This window comes from Nestor notabilis, unplaced genomic scaffold (genome assembly GCF_000696875.1).
Source record: "Nestor notabilis isolate BGI_N333 unplaced genomic scaffold, ASM69687v1 scaffold6498, whole genome shotgun sequence".
Classification (NCBI taxonomy): domain Eukaryota; kingdom Metazoa; phylum Chordata; class Aves; order Psittaciformes; family Psittacidae; genus Nestor; species Nestor notabilis.
In genome coordinates, this window is record NW_009940500.1 from 89,852 (window position 1) to 108,741 (window position 18,890).

Below are 18,890 nucleotides of genomic sequence, written 5' to 3' on the forward strand. Positions count from 1 at the left end.
CTCATAGACGGGAGGTGGCAGCGGCTCTCCAAGGCTTTCCCTCCTGCCTTCTTGAGGGTCTGGATTGCAGAACACCCCAGCAGTGTCATCCTTCAGAGTTATCCTACTATTTAGTTTCCTCCAGCAGCAGCTACTCCAGCACAGCGTTACTCCTGGCAAGATGAGGTAGCCCTAGTGCTGCCACTTCTGTTTTGTTTTCAGCCACAGTTATCTTGGTAAACAAAGGGTTGAACATCTGCAATTTTGCTTTATAAACGGTTCTATAATGCTGCAAAGAATGAAAAGGGGAAGCTGAACACGTTTGCAAGTAGCTTTATAAATTAGTATTAGTGTTGTAATTTGCTCAGTCTTTACTTTCGGATTTTGGCTAGTTAGCAAAAACGGCTTGGAAGAGTTACTAATTTTGCCATAAGAATGATGATGCTGTACATAGAAAAATATCTGACCATATGTTTGTATCTTTATTTTAAAGGACAATGACTGACGAAATTTAATTTAAAGGGGAAAAGAAATTATTCCTGTACATTATGGTTTCGAAGAAAATGGAAAATAGATGGATTTAGAGCCCTCATTCTCATTTGCACTATGGCAGTGCATAATACATGCTTTTAAGAGTTCATGATGTCATCTGAAGAGCATTCTTGAACAGAAAAGTAAATATCACAGATTTTGCAGGGTTAAACAGATGATTTGATATGGCAGTTTGGATTTCAGTATTTTACAGCTGTTTTCATGTCTGCTTAGTGCATCTTGTACTCCTCTTGTATGTTGTGCTGATTCTATCACTGCTACAGTCGAGCTAGGAATTACTGGTGTCTTTCAGGCTGATTACAAGAGCTTTTAAAAATCATCAGTGAAGAGAAAATACTACAAAAAGGCCTTAAAGCATATTTTTAAGAAGATTTTTCTGGACAAAGATTATTTCCAGGTTTTTAAAATCAGGTTGGAATATGGAAGTTGGTCCCTACTGGTGGGCAGGAGTGTTCTTTTTCCTTTCTTAATTTCCTGCTAGTTTTATTCTAATACAAACCACCTGCAATTATCATCATTGCCTTTCACACATGGGGTTTTTTTTGTAGGCAGGTACAATGATTCCTCTTGCAAAACTGTCAATATAACAACAAACTCCCCCCAGCACTTTGCAGCATTCAAGGAACCTGCATCAGCATATACTCATGTATCACAGGTATTAAGTACCGAGCAATTCTTTAACCATTAAAGAAATAGCCAAATCTGGGTTAGCTCCCAGGAGAATAAGAGTTGAAAGGTCTTGGACAACTTCCCTGTGCCTGTGTATCAGTCACCCTGCTCCCTGTTACACTTCAGGGGTTCAGGGGAATGCTGGCACCATCTCACGTGCTGAAGTCACTCATCTGTGAGCTCACAATGCTGTTGTCCTCTTCCAAAAGACAGAGATGCTTCAGGTCGGCGTGTGGTGTCTTGGGATTGATGATGGGGCTGCTCTTCAGATAGCTGTCCTGCACCTGAACGGGTGACACACCATGAATTTAGACCATTGCTCATATTAGGTCACTGGGATGCTTAATGCCCTAAGCTAACCTTGGTGCTCCTCTTAATTTTTCTATTAACAGACCAAAGGAAAAAAATAAAATTAAGTCTTGTAAGAGTTGGGTTTTTTATCTTGTCTGTGTGTGGAGATTGTTGGAGAAGCCAAGACCCACTCCTTGCCTTCCTGTTCTCACTGCCACTGAGGCTGTGGTCCTTTTCATACAGCACTAACCTGCTTCAGCCAAATGGTAAATGTCATGGAGATAGCTTCATGTTTGTTTGGGGTTTTTTCATGTGAGGTGAAACAAACTTCAGTTATCCCTCATCTGATCATGGAGAATAAATTTGATGTTGCTTTCGGGCATACTTATTCCATATCCTCATCCGTAGTTGTTTTCAGGACATAAGTGACACTAATTTGCACTTGCACAGTTCTTCTCTCTTGATTACAGAGCAGGCTGGGTGATGTGAAGATTAGCGATGACATTTTGAAAGACCAGATGCTTGCCAGTGTCTTAAAAATTCTCTACTTTTCCTTCCTTGTCTGATCAAGCCCCAGGGTGAGACATCAGAGGCAGCTCCTACAAACACAGAAGCAGTAGAAAACATGATCTCTGGCTTGTTCATCAGATGAAGTTCATCCTAATTCTTACATTTTGCAAAGGAAGCAGTACATGTGGCTGCCCATTGACCAGACCGAGCTCAGGTAACAGCATCTGCTGGAGCTGCTTCTGGACAGGGGAGAAAACTTCTTCCCCCTCCATCCCAACATTTGAGCAGGTTGTGAGATGTGAACAAATGCCTTGGCGGGTCTCCAGCTCCTGTTGTTGCCCAGCATGGGTATTTCCCTGTCTTCAGCAATGCCACTTCATTCCTGGGAAGGCTTGAGCACATCCTGGATGGGTTAATCAGTTGATGGTGCTGGATCCGAGTGTACCCATACACGGGCTGCATCTATTTTAAGACATTTCCCTATTTATTGTCTTCAAGCACCAGTTTATGGCAGTGCTGTAGTTTTTCTGTGAATGACTCAGAGATTGCATATTTTATTCACAGACTGACTTACAAACCTTAGAACGAGGTCAATGACTAGGGGATCTGACCTAATATCTCGCTAGAAACGAGTGAGCAAAACAGAGTAAGAAATACTTTTAACAGCCAGATTTAGTTTGCTTCTATTGCAAATATTTTGCCACTGGAATCCTTGTGTCAGCCAATTGATGCAGAAGTTCTGCATAATCCAAACCAGCCTTTTGTTAACACTTCCCTAGTATCCTTTCAACTTGCTTGAATGCATTTTAATTGCTTTGGAGGGATTATACTGAAGGGGGGATAAAGCTAGTCTTTATTAGCAGGAGGAGAACAACAGGTAACTTTATTTTTTGTTGTTGTTTTGGGGGGATTTAAATAAAACAACAGTATTTGATGTGGCAGCTTTCAGTAGCATTAGGTATTCTCTGGAGGAAAAATGAAATACCTGTCAAAAATGTGCTGATTACAGCAGCTTGCCTGGAGCTAAACTCATTGTAATAAAACCTCCCAGACCGGAACGAGGTGCCGTTCACGCTCATCACCTCCTGAGTTGTTTTTGCAGCGTGTAAACCCAACACCAGCAGCCACCAGGTCTCAAATGCGTGGTGAGGCACTCGAAGAGGTGTCAGCCAGGCCCTGGCAACGGCGGCCGAAGCCTGGAGGAGCTGAAAGTGTGGGATTAGATGAGTTTACGTCCTTTGACTTTGTACCGCATCACTGCATTGAAAGCACTTTGATAGGTGCTTCTTGAGGATTTTGCAGGGTTGGTTGTTTTTCGTTTGGCTTTGAGGGTTGTTTCTTAAGTCTCTGGAGCTATACGCTTGGTTGCTCACCCTTGAGTTTTGCAGTATTGAGTTTAAAATGGACATCAAGACAAGCCTATACCTACCATATCAGCAGGGTGCTCCTTCACGGGACACAGGATATCACCTTCAAAACACTATCAAAGAAACAGCTTCCCTTCCCAACCTGATGCAGTTGCTTTGGGAACAAGATGCATTTTTTGTGTGAGCAGCTCCGAAGGTCCTTTTGTCAATATAGCTGGGTTTGGGAAAGTTTCTCCCCTGCATCAGTAAAACAAGGACTCTACCTACAGAATATTGTAGCATACTTTAGCCTTAATTTGCGTCTTGGTCTAATCCCTCTCCTTCCTTTCCCCCTCCCATCTTTAATACCCTAAAAACTAAATTGATGAACCACTTCTTGTGCTTTTAATAGTTAATGACTAAAATGATTCAAATGCTAAAAATGTCAGTTGATAACACAGGGAAAATCATAGAATAGTTAGGGTTGGAAAGGACCTTAAGATCATCTAGTTCCAACCTCCCTGCCATGAGCAGGGACACCACACACTAAACTATGTCGCCCAAGGCTCTGTCCAGCCTGGCCTTGAACACCGCCAGGGATGGAGCATTCACAACTTCCTTGGGCAACCTATTCCAGTGCCTCACCACCCTCACTGTAAGAACTTCTTCCTTATATCTAACCTAAAGTTCCCCTGTTTAAGTTTAAAGCCATTACCCCTTGTCCTACCACTAGAGTCCCTAATGAAGAGTCCCTCCCCAGCATCCTTGTAGGCCCCCTTCAGATACTGGAAGGCTGCTATGAGGTCTCCACACATGTTGAACTGTGCTGCACTAACTTCCATTTACATATGTACAGAGTATGTACTGAAAACATCGGGGGGATTAACATCCTTAATCAAAATGTGCTCATGATAGCGAGCATTGGCTATGAATTCACATAGACCAAACCTTCAGAATTTATTTTACAGGTAAAACTGAGCATTACATCAAATCGTCCATGCATGGAAGTTATGTCATTTGTTCTTGGTGTTTGTTGGACAAAACCAGTCCTCATTACCGTTGTTTGGGTGCATTTGGTTCCTCTTAATGCCTCTGCACCAAATGAATGCACCAATCGGTGCAGCCCCATCATCTGTTGGGTCCCCAGGCCAGCAGGTAATGAGAAAGACCTGAGCACGTTCCTGACACAGATAAGTTACGATAAACCAAGCAGTTATTATTTTCAGTATAATTCAGTTTTCAGTACTAGAAACGTTACTTTGTGGTTTTGCATCTCTCCCCCCAAATTCTCTTGTTTATTTGGACTGCCTAAGTTCAAATATGGGCCAGAGGAAAGTAGCAGCATTGAGAGCAGCGTCTTAGGAATATATGATACTTCCTTTTCTCCCCTCCCCGCCTTAACATCGTGTATTTGTAAACTCAGGTAATAGTGGAGATCTTCAGGGTAAATATTTTGTGATGTGTTTTCCTTGGATTTAATTGCAAGCTCTTTAAGGAGGGTTTAGCACTATTCCACTATGTGTCAACAACTGCAATTAACAATGAAGGAGGTTTTCACATACAAATCAGTCACGTTTACTGAATAAACTCTCTCAATGAGCTTTATTTACGGAAAGAAAAAGACTAGAAAGAAGAGCTTAGAGGTAGGTCCTGCTAGTGCTCAAGTTTGTTGACTCTTCGTTTTCTTGTAGTCAAAACCAGCAAGATACATACCTGGGAGAGCTGAGGGGTCCATCTTAGACGGCTGTGGTTGAGCTGCTGATGTCCCACGTTGCAGCTCCATCCTTGCCTTTTCTCATTTATCTAAGTAAATTTCATGGAGCAATGTAGCTCCCCCAGCCATATTCTGTACTTTTCACTTCACTTGGCTGCCAAGTGCCGAATTTCAGTGATCAAGAATGACTTCCAAGACCTGGGAATACTGTGGGGGTTTTGCTGAATTTTTGTTTTAGTGTGTCATTTCCATATCAGGGGGAAAGGGAAAGGTTTTCAGTGGAGGAAGTAGGTAACATGCCATTAAGGGGTTCTTAGAGTAAAATAATTGCTTTAAAGACATTAGGCACAGAGATTCTGCATTATCAGCTAATGCTCTAAAATCATGTTTACTCACTGGGTTAGCTTTTTCCCTGTATGTTTTGCTTTCTGTTAGTGAGCTCATGTTCCTTGTGGGCCCTGAAGTATTCTGTCAGGCTTCAGAAATAAGGGTCTTCATCATTTCTTGGAAAGATTATTGAAACCAGGTAAACGCACATAGAGATTCTGTAGTCGTCCACATTCTTATGTGGGTGTTCCGACTGTGTAGAAAAAGTGAATAGTCTTTCTAGTTTATTTCCCTCTAATAGAGGAGTGCAGTGCAAATAACTTGGTTTCTGATTAATGTAGCTTAAATAGCGGGTGAGCATAGAAAAAGCACGTAGGGTTTATACAGGTTGGGTTTTGCATGTACTTGTGGAGTAAGAGTTACAATGTGACTTCTTATCTCCTTGGCTTGGTCAGAACAGCAGCATTCCTGGGCAGAAGAGTTTACCTTTGAAAAAGAATTTACCATTGAATCCATGAAAAACAGCACTCAAGTTTAAGGACGCCAAATTAACCCCACTTTACATGTACTGAGTCATAGCCTAAGATGCTGTGTAAGGTACGGATGCTTTTTCTCTTACCCTGTTTGAGCTGCTAATGCTTGTTGTAGTAATTTAGGAAATTGTGTTAACATAAGAGGCTCAGAGTTGGACGAAGGCTTCGATTTAACGTGGTCTGCTCTGTGCTACCCGGCCTGAAAGATTTCTGCTTCTAGTCCATAAACACACATGTAAGTACAGCTGCTCATGTGTATCTCAAAATTAAAAAGTCCCAAATTGCGACTAGGATCTTACAGTGGTGACAACTGATTTCATTGCCCTCGTGCAGTTCCTGCAATAAAAGCCAAGGCTTCCAGTTAAGACCCTGGAAAGTGTTATTGTGAGGAGAGATGGGAAAGGAAAGTTTGTGGGGAGGTGGTCTAACCCACCAGCACCTGCCTTAGGCACGTTGATGTGAGATAGGCATTCGTTTAAAATCACTCACTTTTGTATCCAATGAAAACTGAAAGATTTGGAGTGAAATTATTTATCACTCTTAAAAAGATAGGAAGAGCCCCTAAACTTAACAAAACCAATCCCCACACGCCCAGAAAACATGTTTTCTTATGGAAAGCCAGTAGCCCAGTAGGCATCTAACAGGGACTCGAGACCACAGGAGCACATCAGTACATAGCTCAGATGAGCATTTCTGATCTAAATATTTTAAAAATATTTTGCACAAATTAGAACAGTTCAATTATGCAAAATATGTGCATAATGTCATCCTTTTGTAGATGATGTTCCCACAGTTAATGATTAAAGAACATCGTGCAGTCCCTTGATTTTGACCAATTAAACCTTCCTTGGCTCTGTCTATAAATAAGATATTCCTGAAGCTCAGCAAGGGGACAGGAGCACGCGCCAGCACTTGGCCATGATCCACTCCCTGTTTTTGATTACTTAAGAGGGCTGTTCAGGACAGGGCATCAGCCTGTATGAATACTATCACCCAGCTTGAACAAGTCAGATTATTTAATTAGCCTATTAAGACACTTCTATTTTTATAAGTTATTTATGCGTTTTCTTGCTAAGCTTAGAAGGTCCAGCTTCAGATTTCAGAAAGTGTTTTCAGGTCAAGTTGTTAATCTTGAGGGGTTTTATACGGTGACTCCACTATGTTTTCATCCTAAGAAAACCCAAAGGGGCTTTGAACAGCAGCTGAAGTTGGGTCATACACTTCTGAGCTCCTGGCCTGCACGTTTCCAGTGTAGGACATTGACGGTGACCGGGCATGATGGACGTTTGCTCAGCTTCCAAAACATGTGTCGTTAACCTTTGCCTTAGGCCACCAGTAATCCAGAGGATGGTTATTTCTTCTAACACCCATTTTGCTGAAGTCTTTTGGTTTCCCCCTAGGGCAGGAATGTTCCTCAGCCATCATTCAAAGACGACCATAAAATGAGTATCTTGTTTTGAGCTAGATGCTCTGTCATCATTTTAGTGAGATCTACGTTCTGTGGTTTTTATTTAGGTTTTTTTAGAGGAACAGGAAATGATTTGATAAAATAACTATTAAAATTAAATCAAACACACATGTTTATCAAAAGAATAAACTTCTAAAGCAACTATGTCCTGAATCCAATACCTGTGTCATAGTTGTACCTTCAGAGTGTTTGAAAGGGCTCTAATTTCATCACAAGGGTGGAACTCCCACTCTGCCACCCACAAAATTGAATTCATTTGCAAAGAAAAAGAAGAAAGTGTAAAGATGTCATGTCTGAATTCACTCAGTGGGCTTTTCCTTTCTGGCTGAACCACTCTGGGCTAGTTTGGAAGAAGTTAAGGAGTAACTTTATGCTTTGTAAGCCGAGCTTCACTGGTGGCAAGAGCTGGCTTGTGGCTCGAAGCTTTTGGTTTTGTTCTGGTATAGGTGAAGAAACAGTTAAAAGATCAGTACCAAGGTGATGCTCGAACAAGGTATGGATTTGGAAGCAAGGTTAAGGTGTTTTGACAGCAAAGGGTATCTGTGCAAACTATGGTTCCATCCAAAACCATCCCAAAGAAATGTGGTTTGGATAAATCCAGGCAGATGGCATCAGCCAGCTCACGTTTGAAGATCTTATCCAGCTTTAGCTGGAGGTGAATATGCAAAATTGCATCCTCTTACAGAGCAGAGAAGTCTCTATATGTGCTTTAGTGCGTTATGTCATCAGTAAATTATTTTAATAGCAAATAAGGCTTTATTACTTTTGCTCTTGCTTTATTGCATTTGCTGCTCTACATTCAATATGTACAGCATTGGCACAATATAGCTTGCATGCTAGCTAGTGCATTAGCAGAAGAAATGGTAACTGTGTTCCAAGACCATAATACTTTGAATTTGGTACTTGTAAAGCCAAGAGGAAAAAATAAAAATCCCCAGCAGTTTTTGTATTTCAGGCTGTTGTACAAAGCTGCTGAAATAATGGCTTATAAATGAAGCAGATTTAGTTCTGGAAGGTACCGAGATGAGACAAACTTAATATGGTTTCCAAAGTACCAGGGTTTTTTTGGAAGCAGCTTTCAGGTTCAAATAGAACAGTGAGCAATTCAGGAGAGCAATATGAATTTAAAAATAAAGAGGGATGATGATAAAGAGCGTAGAAGATACTTGGCAAAGTATTTTAATATAGAGGGTGCTGATTAAATTAACTCTGCACATAAATTAATGCAACGCTGAAAAGAAAGTCGCTCCTTGCTCCACAATTAAATAATGAACAGTACCTTGAAATAACAGGGAATTAGAAAATTATTTGAGATAAATTTAATGTGGATTAATGTTATTTTGATAAATGTGTGGAGTAAACTGCTCGATGTAGCAATCTGATTTGCCTGCATCTATGACTGTCTAATAGAAGGGATTTATGCATGGTGCTAGAGTGTAGCGTGCTAGAACTGCAGCACTATCATAAGTAGAAGAGCCTTGAAGAGATGGGCATGACATGGAGCAGAACAGGAATTTGTATAAATATCCAGGGAAAAACATTACAGTTTAGTTTGAAATCAATCTTCCACTTGCCAAATTAATCCTAATATTGTGCGTGTTGCATAAAGGTTGCTGTAGAACCTAAGGAAGATCTTGTATGCATGGATGGGCCATCTTTCCCACTGACAGCACTGGTGGTAGCAGGACACCAGCTCTCCCTGCAGACCTGGCCTGGTTCTTTGCAGAGGACAGAATCACTTGTCCAGGTTTCCACTCTCTGGTGGAGGTAAAGCAGGAACAGCTGGGCTGACTTGTTGAAGCTGTTCTGGATTTGTACACTGCTGCCTCACAGTACATAAATTTCTCATGCTTAAGATTCACATGTAATTATGTCCTCCTTAAATGGCAGTTTTCTTATAGACCATAAGGCCTTTGCAAGGCATCACCAAGATGTGTGGTAGATACTAAGTAGCATTACCAGGCCACCTTTGGCAGAGCTGCCTCAGCAGAGGCATGGCAGAGAGTAATTACTGAGCATTACCTTACCCTTTTCACAACACAAATTTGGAGTCAACCAGGAGAGAGGTTTTCATGTAAATTGCTTGAAAACACAGCAAAACCCATTTAATTTTGAGAGCTGATGGCAAAGAACTAGTAATCTATTGCCAGTGACTCAGCTGTTAAATTTATCTCTGCTATAGGGGTCCCTGTATGCTAGTTTAGATGAAGAACAGCTCTGTCTTCTCCAGCCCATGTTGGTTTCCTTTTCCCACTTACTACTTGGGAAGCCTTTTGCACAGGAACATAACGAGGCTCCATGTGCTTAGTCTTATCTTTCTCCCTCTTCCCTACATTTGTACCTGCTGGGAAAACAGAGCAAATTAGTCTCACTTAGTGCATTACACTGGGCTGAGTTCATTACTGTTCAGCATAACATGCCTGTTACTTTTGGCATCGTGGATCCACTCAGTGCTCCATGTGAAGGAGAAGACATGATTTGTGTAAGGCCAGTAGGGAAGCACGGTGCTGTTCCTTCATTGCTCTAGAACCACAGGAGGCATTCTTGAAGGTGAGGTTGAGGAAGCAGTTCCACAGCACAGGGAGTTTGGACAGTAACTTCCCTGGGCACATCTGGAAAATGAGGATGAAAAGAGCTGCGTGTTACTGGAAGTGTTGGGTCTGTGCAGCAGGATGGGTCCCTGGCAGGAGAACTGTTTGCAGGCTGCAGAAACCATCGCTCTCAATGTTTGTCACTGATTTTTCTTGTCATCTTCCTTTACCCACTTCTAAGGGAACAAACAGGCCAAGCACTGCTAATATTCTCAAAATTGAACTGCATTTGGTAAACATTCCTTCCCATTTGAGATATTGTCCAAATATTTTTCTATTTGCTGTTTTCATTGGGAAAAATTCATATCTCAGAGGGTCGTAACTCCATGCCATTCCCTGTCATTCCCTCCTTGCCATTGTTCATGCACTTGAAAGCTGTGAAAACCTGTTTCCCAAGTAACCAATAATAAAGAAACCCTGCAAATGCAATACTGTCAAGCTGAACAAAGAAAAAGGTGAAGCCCATGACCTGAAGAGTAGTAGGTTCTGAGCAGGTTTCCTACCAGTGCACTGCAGAGGTGCAGCATTATTTCAACCTGATTTTCCAACTTTATTCATCAATAAGACCAATATTTTTCATAGTGAAGTTACATATGAAAAAGTGGGTATTTTATTTTTTTTATCCTTTTTTTAAAGTTTTTAAAAGCTTGATACATGTAGCGTTGGATCAAGGCACACACAAGACTGGCCAAAGGGCGTACAAAGCACTTTGGTTTTTAGTTGAAGAAACAAATGATTACGGCAACAGAGAGTGGCTTGGGGTTTAAACATGAAATAGCTCATAGTTCAGTAGGAAGGCAGAAAGAAACATGTTACCCTTATAGATTTATCCAGGAATTTCTGGAAAACTGTGACAGTAATGGGCAGTATTCCTGACTGTAATGGCAGTGTACTGAACACATACCTGTATACTGCTTGTTAAAAATCCCTGTATTCCCCAATTGTCTGCTTACCTTCATGACTAAAGTTTTTGAGACCTTGTTATATTGCCTATCCTTTTTGTCCCCCTCTTTCCTTACAAAACTGCACTTTCAGCCCTTTCTCTGTCCAAAGCAGTTTCCAAGTGTTGTCTCTGTCCTCCTGCCCTTGACTCCCAGATGCTTGTGACCATCCATCGCTGTTACCTCTGTAATAAGCAGCCCACTGGCTTTGATAACCAGAAATCTATCCCTAAGCCCTATCTACCCCCTTGGCTTGTAGAACCTAGTACATATTTTTGAATTCCTTGTTAGGAATTTGATTAGGCTTTCTTCCAGGGATCAATTCTTTTTTTTTGACACATGTCAAAAGCTTCAGTCTCATGGATGTCATTGATTTGCTTATTTTCTTTTAAATTGGATGTCACCATTGTTGAATGGATATATCCAGACAGCTGATATTGCCCATTACTACACGCATTTTTGTTTATTGAATATTGTAGTGGTTTACAGATTTAATAGACCCAACATTGAAAGTTCTGTGAGTTTTTGCAACCACTTCTTGATGTTTCTGATTTGCCAGGTTCAACATTGTTTTATTGATACCAAAGTGAAAAATGGCCTGTGCTTACACTTACAAGGATCTCAGATGAATGTTCTGACTGCTCAACACGGCAAGAAAATTCACTTTCACAGTCAACAAGTCATCTTACTCAGTAGAACACAAAAGTTAAATGGTCTGTAACTTCAATATTAGCAAGGAAAATACAGTACAAATTACTAAAAAATACTAAAATATAGAATTGTGGTCAGGTATCCCCACTACATTAATCGCAGCAGTAGCCTGAAATTTGAAACTTTTAATAAAAAGTTCTTAAATATAAATTATATGGCAAATGTACAGTACATTGCTTTGTCAGTCTTTTAATCCAGTGTTTTGCAGTAGAACAGCAACTGTTAAGCCAGTCTTTTCTTGTTTTCTTTAAAAAACAAAACCAAAAAAAACCAACCAAACCCAAACCAGTCTTTCATGTCCTTCAGTATCATGAGTGTGAATGATCTGAATCTGGAATACCACTGTCTCTGTAGCTCCTGTTACTACTGCTTTCACTGTGGCTGTTCTTGTACAGATTCATGCCGTTAGGTGGGAAAATGGTGTGTATTACAAACTCCTCCTTGGACACTTGGTCATTGGTTATTGGTATCATCTGGAAAGAAGTCTCCCTGATTTCTAGGATGGAGTTATCCTTCTTGGTTCCCGCTTCAGCATAGTCATCCTTTCTCCGGCGTCCCTTGCTGTAGGCGCAGTTCCGGGAGAAGAGGGACCCGTTTCTGTGGACGTACCAGCAGACCAGGGCCAGCAGCGCGATGGCCACCAGCGCCACTGCCCCGCCGATGATAGCGGCCAAGGGCAAGCTGGAGTTTTTGTAAGGTTCTTTCTCCTGCTCCCGGTTGAGGGTCGTGGTGGGGTTGTACATCTTCAGAGGGGCCGTCTCGGTCTCGATGCATTCGGGTGTTTCGTCGGAGAGATAGATGTTGCTGGTTTCCATGGGAACCATGCATACGCGGTACGGCGATTCCGGTTCGAGAGCTGTGAGCAAATAGTCGTTTCTGTCGCCTGTAACGATTGTTTCAGTTATAGATCCAAAGGCAGGGCTGTGACCCATCTTGAGCCAGCTCAGTCTTAAAGCAGTCATTGGCAGTGCAACTTTCCAGGAGATGTGAATAGTCTCCGTGCTTACGGATTTCACAAAGATTGTAATGATTTTGCGCACTGGATTTGCTGTGGTTCTGTAGTTTTTGTTTAGGTTGGGAGTCTTGATGTCTGGTTGTTTGGTCACAGAAACCGGCCAGTGGCCCTGGGCCGGGTATAAGGTGTTTGGTACCGCGGTAGTGATTTGGATGGTGCTCATCATGCCATCGTCCTTACAATCAAATAGCTCCACGCTGAGGTCTTTGATAGCCATTCCACGGACTTTCTCTGGTGCCTGACACATCAGTCCACGCACATTAACTTTTAAAGGCAATGACTGTAACCAGTCGCGCACCCATTTCATTTTGCACCCACAGTTCCAAGGGTTGTTGCGAAGGAAAAGCTGAGTTATGTTGTCCAGATCATCGAAGACACCCTGAGGTAAGTTGCTAAGATTGTTGTTGGACATATCTAGTCGATACAACTGCCTTAAGTAGGAGAAAGCATTGGGTGGCACACGGTTGATGTGGTTTTCTTGAAGGTAAAGCTTTCTTAGGTTTGTTCCTGGCAAATTCACCGGTGCGGCTGTGAGCGAATTGCGGACCAGTGACAGTTCTGTAAGGTTGACTAGATTCATGAAGACTTTGTCTCCTAATCCATGGTTATTTAGAAGATTTCCGTCTAAAACAAGGCGTTTTAGATTTGTAAGGTCTTGAAGGGACGGCTCTGAAATCGTGGAAATACGATTATCATCCAAGCGTAGCTCTTCTATGGTTTTAGGCAAACCCCAGGGAATGGTGCTAAGGTGATTTCGAGAGAGAAAAAGAAGTCTGAGATAGATGTTGTCCCGGAAAGCTCCATCCTCAATGCTAACAGCGGAAACAGAGTTATCATCCAAATGCAGTTCTTCCAGATACGGAATTTGTGAAAGTGAATCATACGTAATGGTCCTTATATTGTTCTCCTGCAAATGCAGTTCCTTAACGTACTTAGGGAGGTTAGTGGGGAATTCATCTAGGCTGTTGTGGTATAAATATATTCTTTCCACCCTAAGCAAGTTCTTCAGTTCTGAAGGAATCCCAGCATTATTTATTTGATTGTTCTGAAGGAAGAGGGTAGTAGCATCCTCTGGGATTCCTGTAGGAATAGACGTCAAATCGCGATCATTACAATATATGAAACCCATATCACAGCGACACACTGAAGGGCATGGTTTGGCACTAACAGAACAAGGTGCCATGTCAAGTAACAGCCCTATTTTAGTCCAAACTAGGAAGATGCTCCAGGTTACACTAATCATGGTCAGGAATGATGAGATTTGTATACAGTTCTGATCTTCAACAATCTAAAAAAACCAAACAAACAAAATTATCCAGATCATCAGCGAAGAAACTACAGTGAAAATTCAACTTCAACATTACAGAAGACATCTGAAATACACATATTAAACCAGAATTCAAGCTCTTAGACACATTTTACTTTCCTTACAGCAATAATTGTACTACTACTTGTACTAATTCAATTAAGTTAATAGGTTAGTCTGCATAGCAATTGAAAGGAACATAATCAGGTATGTCTGATCTGTGAATTGTTTTGCTTAAGCATCAACGCTCTTTCTAAGAATTCCTTCACATTTCATGTGCAGAGACAATCTTTGTTCACAAATACCAGGTAAGTACAGAGCTGAAGTCATGCCAGAGTTCAAGTAAATCATTCTACATCTGAAAGATAAGCAGTAATTCCTTAGCCAGCTAACTAGCCCAGGAACCCTTTATAGTGAACTATAAACCTCTTACTGAACTCGCAAGTTTAGTGGTAGCTGTTTTGGAGGTCCAGAAAAGTTCTACTGGCAAAGCATAATGTGCAAAAGAGTAAGGGCCACCACCTAAAGACTTTTTTCCAAGGTTTTCCAAGTGCTCAATGTCACGTTGAGCATCTCGTGGATCCTGCAGCCTACTTTAGTTGGTTTTTGAGCTGGAACTTTTAGAAAGTTGAACGTTACAACTGGTAGGTAACTAACAACCTGATGTAGCTGGTAGAGGTATGGCTTTCTAGTTGACTGGACAGAATACTTCATTACATGCTTAATTTCATGTTTAAATATTAGTCATTCTCAGAAGTCTTTTTACTAAGTAGTACACTAATAAGAGACTATTTGGAAGGTTTGACCACATTTTCCCATCTTATTAGTTCAAACTGTGCATGGTAGGATAACATAAATTAACTCTTGAGACTGAAATTGTACTTTGCATCGGTAGTGTGTTTGTACATTGAGCTCAGGTCATTAGCATTTTTATAGCTTTTAAGACAACATAATTCAATTACCATTGTAATTAGGGTTGTGAGAACTTCTGCAAGATGACCTATGCATTAAGCGGTGTCATGACCTTTTCTCTTGTGGGTTCATATATTAATTGAACTTTATTCTCTGAGGCACACAAAGGAAAATAAATTAATATTGATCCTACCGTATTTAAAGGTAAGAGTAAATTTTGTGCTTGAGGATATCCAGTAAAGGAATGTCTTTCTCACGAGTCACTCTTACGCTTTACTCCATGGAGCTGTGTTTTTCCTCAATGGTGTTTACTCAGATGGCCCTCCTCAGTGGTGTGTGTTTCCTGGCTCCTGGCACGACACTCAGTGAGCATTCCAACCAAGATTTATCATGGTACATAAGCACACCAGGCTGGGGTGTAGAAAAGCTTCAGCTTCCCTCTATTTCTGTCCTCCTGTAAAGTCCGTGAATGAAGAGCCTCTTTTGTTTGGTTTAATGCCTTTAGCAAGAATTACTTTCTTTGTAACTCTTACAAACTCTTCTGTGCAGCGTAGTAGTCGGAGGTGGTAACTTCAGCGCCGCATGATGGAAACTATTCATTATGCTGAGGCTTGAAGGATGGTAGCTTCTTCAGGAGGTCAGGAACGGGGCTGCTTTTTCCTGTCCAGAATTATCCAAGTATAAACGTTGTACAGTGGCTACATCCCGGTACATCCACGCCTCTCAGAGAACCATTTTCCGACTCACTTTTTACCACTTCTTCCCAATTTGTAATGCAGGAAAGAATTCCTCCTGCGCTGCGAGAACGCAAGTGACTGTACTGTAGAAATGTCAGGCAATTCAGATGGTTTTCGTCATTAAAAAAACCCACAAAAATATGATGTCCTTCAAAGAAAACTCCCCTTTTAAAGCTTTCCTTGAACTCTTAATTTCCTGCAAAAGTAGAAACAAAAAAATTGGGATTAATAACAAATGGTGGACACTAATATGAGTTGTGCTGCAGCCCCTACGTAAATCATGCTGTGCTTATTGCATCCATGACTTGCATACATCTTGTTTTCCCAAAATATTTGTATTTCAGCAAAATACAGAGCTCTTTAGGAAAACATTTGTGCTGTTTAGTCTCATGTTACTGTGCTTTTGCTGGAACTGCATCTTCCTTTCTTTCAGCACAAAATAAAGTCATCCTGAATTGACAGGCAGTACAAAGTATCTGTAAGTGATGTTTCCCACCTGATTACAAATACCAGTCCTAACTCCTTGGAGGAAGCCAAAATGTTTGCTTGCTTTGTGTTCTTGGTAAACTGAGATAGATGATGATCCTCTCCTTGGTTTTAAATGTAAAGGAACCCAATTACCATTCAGTAGTTACTGGATGAAAGGGGAAATGTTTTGCTCAAATCCTGTATTAATATTTGACATCTGCAACATGCTGAATCTGAACTGGGGGCTAGCCAGGCATCTGTGTCAACTCTTTGACAACAGAGATACATACGTGGGTTTTGTCCATTAAATAGGCTGGATCTGCAGCCTGAACTTTTAAGCCTGTTGTATTTGTCACGCTGCACAGCAGAACTGGTGTTCAGATTAGCATTTTATCTGATTTTCCTCATTTCAGGAAAAAACACTGTTTCCAATCTTGTCTTTTCGTATTTCTTGAAGAACTCTTAATTACTTGGTTATTTTTTGAATGGTATTTTTAACCTGGGCTACTTTGTATCACTATTACAGCAAGTACCCAGTGAGCTATCAAGTTTCTGTCCCCTGAAAGCATGTAGGTAGTATGTCTGAAATAGAAGTGGTGAAATCTGAAATTAAAGAAACCCTTAACATTTACTTACTTCTCCCTTTCATGACTGCATGTTGTCCAGAGAACTAAGCACAAGCCTCGGGACTGCAATGCTAGGAAGAAACAGCATGCTGAGTAATGCTTGTTTAGCTGCCTTCCTACCAGCTTAACTAGAGTAGCTTCTGGTCCTTCAGAAAATATCATGCCCAAACAGAAACATTCTCTCTTTTAAAATTCTTGTCTTGCAATTTGAAGCAGATCCACCAAGAAATAATCTGTAATACTCCTACAGCAACAAGAAAGAAGCAATGACACAAAATTATCGACACAGATACAAATTATGCTGCTTTTTTTTTTTTTTCTTAGGAGAATGTTGATCTTAAAAAAATGCCCAACAAACATCCAAAAACCCCCCCAAGTCCCCATTTTAGAGGCTGAGACTCTCTAGTGAGGGAATGGTAAAGCCTTTTCTCTCTTGATGCTGCTTTCATGCTCATCTGAGCTTTGTTTCTGCACCTTGTTTTCAGCAGTATAATGAAAATAGTAACTCAAATTGAGACACGCCCCAACTGTGGCATAAATAAATATTTTATCATATGCTTTATTTAAGGCCCAAACTCAATCTGAGTGGCCACATTTTAGAATATAAGAGAATGCACAGTTTTTTGGTAACTTATGTAATGTGGGTAAATTATGCAATCGTTATAAAATAGAACAAAAAAGGCTCCATAGTCTCCCAGTGTCCAGTTCTCTTGGGCTGTATTACTGATGTGTTTGGGGACAGAAGTCCAGGCTCTGTTCCTGAAACTGAAATAAAGGGTTGCCCAATAGCTGTAGAAAAAAAAGGAATCTCATAGGAACTAATGGGAAGTTGTGACAGAGGGTATTTTCTGGCAGTATACTGTGAAGTAGGAATATACATTTCTTAAACAGGCCTTTGAAGGTTACAATAACTTGTAATTACTTAAGGAAACCCCCCACATTTCCCCCAGAGCTGTAAAAAACCAGTTAGTATTAAACAAAACAGAAGCTCTAATATGCATATATTAGATATACATACACGAGAAAGTTAAGTTCATTTGTTTTACTTTCCTAGCATATAAACTGTTTCCTCTTTGCTCCATTTGATAGTCATCCTTTCATTTATTGCTGCTATTATAACAGCAGTAATGTGTAGGATTAAAATGAAAGCACTAAAGCTCATTAAATTCTTGGAATTTTTTTAGCCCTTCTCTCAAAATTACATGAAAACAAGAGTGAGAAAAAAATAAAAGCAGGTCTCTTTGGAGAAGAGACACTGTTTCAAAAATGTGGATTAAGACTCTACCCCCCACTCCCTTCTCTGAACTTAGAATAGTTTTCTTCAGGTCTTGATTGTTTGATATCTCGCACTTCCCTTTTATATCTCGAGCCATAGCTGAAAACAATGTTTTTGCATATCAAAGGCTCCAGCGATCTGTCTACGGAGAAGAAGGGAATCCTGCTGCCATGCTCCAACTTTCCCCTTCTTGAGCTGTCTCTAAATATTCCCTGACATCAAGTCATTATAGCTGATCTGGCAGGATGAAAAGAAAAGTGACCCCCGCTGGCAAAGACACTGTGTCCAGGTTTCTGCAACATCAAAATGGGAGGCTTCATGGCCACATGGGTTTGAAAGAAGCCATTACTTTCGAAGAGAGCAGATTTTTACAAAGTATGTGCTAAAATTCATTTTTACAATGCCAAAAATGACTTCTCTTTGGTAACAAAAGTAACGTCAGAACAACCCAGCAGCAGCTTTTCTGCTTATCTTTATTCCGAGCTGAATGTTTTCATGAACTTCACTGAACTGCATGCTTAAATTACTTATTCTGAGACACTGTAAAGCGAGTGCATTACTACAGACGGTGGTAATGCCCGAGCCTCGCATGTGTACTTATCGCTGGAGTACAGCTAAGCAGGGGGACATCTTATTTTAAAATGGTAAAAGTAATTTGCACTACACAAGAAAAATGTATCAAAGAATATTTACTCTAAGGTATGAGTCCAGCTGCACTCCCTGTCCCTGTAGGCAGCAAGGAGAAGAAAGAAAAGAAAAAGAAATAGTTTTGGTATATTTGAAAAGGTGGGGTTTTTCTCCTCAAAAATGGTGCCAAAGAGCTCTTTTCGCTCCAAGCTGTGATAAAATGTGAATAAAATCAAGACCTCCTGACTGGAGGTCACACAATGCTTATTTGAATTTCTAATCTACCTCTGT

General features: G+C 40.8%; 2 protein-coding genes across 2 annotated transcripts; both read right to left on the minus strand.

The window, feature by feature from the left end:
• Window positions 1-1,356: 1,356 nt before the first annotated feature.
• LOC104410269 lies at window positions 1,357-5,130 on the minus strand (the record flags this gene model as incomplete). Its single annotated transcript, XM_010020384.1, has 4 exons — window positions 5,061-5,130; window positions 4,606-4,835; window positions 3,009-3,206; window positions 1,357-1,484 (listed from the first exon to the last, which is right to left on the minus strand). Coding segments are annotated over exons 1-4 (626 nt in total), but the record flags the coding sequence as incomplete, so codon positions are not given.
• A 6,029-nt stretch (window positions 5,131-11,159) lies between these two features.
• Window positions 11,160-15,111, minus strand: FLRT3 (fibronectin leucine rich transmembrane protein 3). Its single transcript, XM_010020383.1, has 2 exons — window positions 15,059-15,111; window positions 11,160-13,935 (listed from the first exon to the last, which is right to left on the minus strand). Exon 2 carries the CDS (start codon window positions 13,888-13,890, stop codon window positions 11,941-11,943), a length of 1,950 nt encoding a protein of 649 aa, XP_010018685.1. The 5' UTR covers window positions 13,891-13,935; window positions 15,059-15,111; the 3' UTR covers window positions 11,160-11,940.
• Window positions 15,112-18,890: the final 3,779 nt, after the last annotated feature.

Coding starts and splice junctions, on each gene's coding strand:
- FLRT3 (XM_010020383.1), bottom strand. CDS start 13,890: ATGATTAGTGTAACCTGGAGCATCTTCCTAGTTTGGACTAAAATAGGG.